Genomic DNA, 6,664 nt, shown 5'->3' with positions numbered 1-6,664 from the left:
AGAGCAAATTAATATGTAATAATGTTGTAAATTACTTTAATTATATTCTAATTATACGTTATGCTCTTCTTCATTTAAGCAATTAAATTCAAAGACCTGGCATTTAATGGTACTCAGTCTGTCCATTGCGTATTGGGTGACTGATACTGTTCCACAGCTGCTGCCGACTGAAAAAAAAGCTCAAACAAGTTTGTCTGAAGTACTTTATATTCCAACCAAGTTCCTCCTGTCAGTTTCCACACCTCACTATCCTGTACTGTATGGGGTTGATTTTCTAAATGCAAATAGAGTGTTTTTCAGGGGGAATTATCCTTGGAGCTTAGTGAATGAGGTGTAGCTCTACTGACATTACAGTTAAATTTTCACCAGCACTTGTAAGGCGAAATTTTACATTGTAAAGAATGCCAAATCATGTGCACGCAAAAATTCCAGTTTTTTTTTTATCTTGCACATGGTTGCCTTGCACACTTTGCATTCTTTGCAAAGTGATATTTCACCTTATTCACAAAGTTTTGGGTAAAATTTCATTGCAATTAGAACAGCCTATTTGTCTTTAGTAAATAAGCCCCAATGTGTAGCAGTAGTAGTAGTGAAGAAGTCAAAAGAAGACATTGTTGTCATTGGTGTTTGTGAGTAGTATGCTTACCATAGATTTGCCTGATTCCTAAGCTGTCCGACCATCCAGAGTTGATCTGTCCTACACTGCCAACTCCTCACACCAAAAGCAATTACTCTTATGTTACCTGTGTGTAAAATCATTCCACTGGGGGCAGTCAGTGGCAGCTCCAGGAACCAACAGCCGGAACTATGGATTAAGTGTAGAGAAGCTGCAGGGTCGCTCCACTGTGCATCCACTCTGCTGAGCTCTTATGCTACCACTCAGAAACTGTCTTATTCATTGTAAAATTTGTAGTGCCACAGTGCAATGGTGGCTGCTGATGGGGTGCTATATAGGTGTCTAAATACATTTTGGAGGTGCCATAACATCTCCCTGGCACTACTACTGGATGTGGCAGTACAGAAATGTAATAATCTGAGCAGCAGTTGTGCTGTTCTATTCTTTCCACTTTAAATGGAACATCATTATCCTAAACTGCTGCTAAATATTTAGATGGAAGGTGTTCTTTTTGAGCTTGACGACTCTGGAAAAGTTTTACACTTCAACATTTTTAGAAATATTGCACCTATATGTTTCTGCTTTGTGCACATCCAGAACTGGTGCATGTGAGTATTAATATGGCCATAGTATCCTTTTATTTCATTTAGATTTTCCTACAATAAAGTAATACAAGGGCATAGCTCTTTGGATACAAGCTAATGGGCTGTTTAGATATGCTCTTGCACTACCAAGCTGTTTGTTAATCTGAAGGAGATTGATGAACAGATCCCCTCTTGTTTCTTTTTTTGCCAGATTGGATCAGAGGTAGCCAGGTGTAAATGGACAGAAATACATTTACATCTCACTGCCCATAGAGGAGAATAGAGAGTCCACCTGAAAAACGGACAGGTGGGCCCAATTGGACTTCTCATGTGAAAGGGGTATTAAAATGTATACGACACACTGACACATTAAGAACACCTGCAAACAAGTAGAAAGAAAAGGTAGTTTAAAGCTGAACTCTGACAATCTACCCTTGCAGTGGTCCCCCCTGCACTACAAGGGTTAAATACTAATCAATTTAGGATTGCAGGCATAGAGTGTAATACTTCACTTCTGACAGGCTTCCTTCATTTGCTGCCTCCATTCATTTTACCAGATCAGTGCTGATGCCTCTTTAACCTTCCTAGCGGCATTCCCGAGTGTAGCACGCGGTGAATTTTCCGTTCCAAAAGTGGTAACCCCCGAGCCACGCTCGGGATCGCATCGCAGGATCCAGGCAAAGTTGCTTACCTTGTCCCCAGGATCCTGCAATGTCTCCCCGCTGTGTGTGTGTGAGCCGTGTCTCCACTCAATCTATCATAGTGCCGAGCTCCGTTCCCTGCGAGCGTTGCGACGCAGGGGGACGGAGCATGGCGCCAAATTCAAAAAGTTAAAAACACACAACACATACAATACACTGTAGTCTTACAGATTACATTACTGTATCATATTATTTCACATCCCTTTTGTCCCTAGTAGTTTGTCCAGTGCCCTGCATGCACTTTTATATCATATATATACTGTTCTTTCTGCCTGGAAACTGGAGATTGTCCATAGCAACCAAAAAGTGTCCCTTTGCATCAAAAGCGGTTTTAGACCAGCTAGGAAACAGCGATAATAAATTAGAATCACTTGCAGAATTGAGCGATAGTGATTTGTGGGGAAATTGGTCATGAAACACTGAAAGTAATGACAGCGACAATTCTGCAACTGAGCAAATTTCAGTGTTTTTGATTTGATTGCATTATTGAATCATTTTTATTATTATTATTTGTTATAATTATTTATAGTTATTTATTGTATTATAATTTATGATTTTGTGTTTCAAACTTTATCATACCTGGGCTGTCTACTTGACTCTTGTTTGGACAGATTTAAGTGTGTTATTCCTAAGAATTACAGGCTTACAATATAAAACTCCAAATTTCCATGCAAAAACATTGTACCACTTTGAGCATCAAAAATCTGACATAATCATTACGCCAGGGAGGTTAAAGAGCTCTCAGCTGTGGTTCCTTCACGTACATTGCAGGGTTAATAGCCCTTAACAGTATGCTGAGTGCTTACCCAAAACATGAAGCTTCACATAGAAGAGCATAGCACTGGGGCCTAATGGACCAAGGGATAGGGTAGTAATACAATCCCTACATGGGGAGCCCACTGCAAGGGTAGATTTTGTCCGTCTTGAAGTTCAGATTTAAGCAATACCCCTTTCTCTGCTCTTTTGACAGTAAGGACCGATTTACACCTACACACGTACAATCTTTGCAGATGTAAACACATACAATGTGCTATGATAAAAATGAAAGGTGATCTATTATTCTTGCTTTGGAACTGCATTGGGCAACACAGCCCAATGTTGCTGGTGTGACTAGGTCCTGTGACAATTTTTACAGGTGATACCTATAGTAAATGCATTATTTCACAGGCTGCTGTGAATGGTCCTAAGAGGAAAAAGTAAGCCAGGAAAGTGAATTGAATGTTTACATTTAAATAGAAAACCCCAGTGCTTAATCATATTGCACATTTATTACTTCTTGTTTGAAAATACATTATACAATAACTTGATATAATGCTTTGTTCTGTATCCCAAAAATCATCCTATGTAAAACACATGTCCAGTGCAGCCCAGATCTTTGTTCACAACCATTAACAAAATACCACAAATGTTTAAATTTTTGGATATATATTTTATTTGACAGTGTTTTAGAATATCATACAGTAAACAAGATTTATGTAAAAGTTAATTTAACCATAGTGGTGCATTTCATAAAAATAGTTGCTCACTTACAGCCTTTCTGTGACTATTAATACATGGAATTATATTTATAGAGATACAGCTGTACAAGGTAAATTCACAGCGAACACTACACAGAATTATTATCTGGAATGGGGTTTAGATGACGTGCTGTCTTTCAAAGTTATCAGTTCTAGCTGCATAAAACAGTTACTGCATGGGTCATTGCAGTACACTCTGCAAATAGAGTTTATGCAAGTATAGTGTTTTAAAATTCATTACTCTGTTTTTCTTTTGTTATTGGTGGAAAACTAGAATTAAGGGTACTGGGACATGCACTTCACTACAGAAGCATTTTCCAAAACTGGATTCGGCAAGTTAATGATGTTGGCCTATTTTGAGACTAACTGGCAAGAAATGGTATGAACATTGGTAAAATGCTCTGTATTTGTGCTTTATTATAGTGGATGGTGACTTATTTTTAAAGCTGAAGACTCAGTTTTAACTAGCTTTCAGAAGCTTTTTGTTCTTGCCCCAAGCCTTACACAGGTAGAACATAAAACACCATGTACCATTTATTGGAACAGAATTAGATGATACCCAAGATCAGCAACAGACGTTCTATAAAAATTGCACATTGAATGAAAAGCATAGTTAGTAATATGAAATGAAATGCACCCTTATCCTGCCTCAGACATCCAGGTAATATATAATTTCTTCATCTCTTAGATATCTAGGTATAATACTTTCATGAAAATATGCTTCTCAATAAACTGTTCTTGGTTGCATTAGAAATATAGCAATCCCTTTGAAAGTGCAGTTGCGATTTCACAAGTCTCCTCCATATATTGATAATGGAATCCAGATAATTGTATGATGGAGTATAAGGCAAAAAAGGAAAAATATTTTTTATGTCTTCTATTTGTAAATGATGACCTGAATTTCTAGTTTTTTTTTTTAGAATCCTAGAGCACAGGGGTTTGCACTCATAGGTAGGAGTTTTGTAAAAATATGACAAGGGACCCCCATACTCATTTTGACATATTAAAAGTGGCTCTGTGTGAATGATTTGGACAACTCAAGGTGCTACTATTTCCCACAATGCAGCATCATAAAAGATCATCCGAAAGTTTGCATGCTTTAGCTAAATTCAACCTTCTACTATATTTCCTGGCAGGTAGGTTTTCAATTTAACACATTTTGCATATGGTGGGAGATTTGGTGAGGAACATTATGTTTTATTCTTATGATATCTTGTTCAAAACTGATTTGTGTTTTTTAAAATTCTCATCTGTTATCCCAGAATATTTAGTTATATCTGAGAACCTTTATGCACTGTACAATAAGTGTACACTTGAACGTGTGCAGATGTACAGATTTAAATCCAGTTTCACTTTGTTTGAAATGTACAGATATATGACGTATTCACATAAAATGGTAATAAAAACTGAGCCACATCAGTCAGCACACTAGCCTTCCAAGTTAATGGGCAGCACACACCTACCTACATATGCTATGAGAATCAGGCGGGTTAATGGAGAGAGGTTCCTACTGAACACATTATGGTTTGCAGACTCAAAGCTTCAGAGAAATACCTTAACCCCTGTCTAGATATGTTGATAGCAGTATATTTACAATACCATCGTCGAATTACAAGGCATAATTCATTTACTCCTTCATCTTACTCAGTGCAGTTTGATTTAAGGCGATGTTCCAGTTTGTGATTGCTCTATGTTTGTCCTTTTTGATTTGCTACAGACAAGACTGGAGTGGTTCCCGATCCTTCATACAGTGAAAAAATACATACTAAAGCTACACTGCACTGTTTGCCTCTGGTGCACTCCCTGTTGTTTTGGTTCTTCCATAGCTGCTGGACCCCAGAGATAGAGACCCGAGAGATCCGGCTACTGGTGTACAGCTTTGCATCAACTGTAGTTACTTCTTTATACTGTTTAGACATTGTGCACAACCTTACAGAAATACAAAATATATGCGTCTGGTCCCAGATGGGTTTGTGTAGGTAAATGCATGTGAAAATTAAAATAAATAAAAGAAAATTAAATTATCTGAGACAGAAGCTAAGGAAAATACATTTTCCAAGTCTACGTGAAACAAGTAAAGGGAACTGTCAGAGATTCAGTTATCTGCTCATGGCTGAAGAGCCAGATTTCAGGCTGCTAGGTAGCTTATCAGAGCCAGGAATTTTCCATGGTCCTGGTGAGACAGTTGCTTTCCGAGGTGCAGTGTTGGTGCTGCAGATGTTACTGGGATGGGGAGGCCCTTCCTTTTGAGTCTCACTGCATTTAGCTTCAGCATCTCTCTCATCTTGGTCCATGGCACTTGCTCGACAGCTGGACATATTGCTACTGTACATCTTTGATACCCCACCTGAATCTGATCTGCTCTGCTCAAGAGCTGTCACTGATTTCTTCTCACTGGTTGCATCCTTATATATGTCTTTTGTACAGAAGATTCCTTCACGGTTTGCTTCAGTGGACCTAGAGGTCCGTCCACCACTGTCACTGACTGCAGTATACCTGCACTCTCCCACTTCACCAACATTTTTTACATTTCCTTTCCCTGCAGAAATGGTCTTGCTACTCTCTGATTTTTTCTGTTTTCCATCTTGAAATTCTTTTTTGAAGTTCTCCTCACGTCTTGACCTATCTACTTTCTTCGGGCTTGCTGATCTCTCTCTCGACTCTCCCAGCCGTTTCTTTTTATGACCATTTGCAGTAAGCTCCTTTGGTTTTCCCATATCTTGTTCCCTGTAGATATCCCATGCTGGCTCTGGGTGTATCTGGTGAGTAGGGTCAGAGGGCAAGGCTAAATGTGATGAAGATAATGGTGCAATCATGTCTTCAAGAGAAACTCCTACTTCCGGCTCTGGGGAGGTGGCAGAGGGTGAACTCCAGGAGTTTGGTTCGTCTGTTATGAGTAAATAGAAATATATAAGAATTGGTTTCACGTTATTATTTAATTAACTGTCATTTTAAGTTTTTAACTTTTCTTAGATACACCTGTATAATGTGTCTATCTACTAAGAAAGGACTCAATGGATGAAGTACTGCATTCTTCTATGGCACAGAAAAGACAAAAGCATATCGCAAGAGTGGTATTTCTCAACTGATCTATTCTGATCTAAACTGAGCATAAGTATATTTATGTAGTATAACATAAATGCGGAAACACTTGCTATTAACAAAATCTGTAGACATTGATGTATTTATGTCTACATATTTGTGAGCAAGTTGAAGGCTGCTTAAAATATTTTACTTTGGGCCCAT

At 38.4% G+C, this 6,664-nt stretch overlaps 1 protein-coding gene across 11 annotated transcripts in view; it reads right to left on the bottom strand.

Annotated features, from left to right (window-relative positions):
• Nucleotides 1-3,147: 3,147 nt before the first annotated feature.
• MAGI2 (membrane associated guanylate kinase, WW and PDZ domain containing 2) overlaps nucleotides 3,148-6,664 on the bottom strand; it is a 1,136,189-nt gene continuing 1,132,672 nt past the window's right edge. For 6 of the 11 annotated variants that reach the window (XM_073619579.1, XM_073619578.1, XM_073619577.1 and 3 more), the window contains one exon: nucleotides 3,148-6,305. In XM_073619579.1, the coding sequence (XP_073475680.1) occupies nucleotides 5,518-6,305 (788 nt within the window). In that variant the 3' untranslated portion in view covers nucleotides 3,148-5,517. The remainder of the gene's footprint in view (nucleotides 6,306-6,664) is intronic. The other 5 variants (XM_073619581.1, XM_073619580.1, XM_073619582.1 and 2 more) reach the window with 3 other exon arrangements.

This window comes from Aquarana catesbeiana, linkage group LG03 (assembly GCF_042186555.1).
Source record: "Aquarana catesbeiana isolate 2022-GZ linkage group LG03, ASM4218655v1, whole genome shotgun sequence".
NCBI lineage: Eukaryota > Metazoa > Chordata > Amphibia > Anura > Ranidae > Aquarana > Aquarana catesbeiana.
This window is presented reverse-complemented; position numbering and strand designations above follow the sequence as displayed.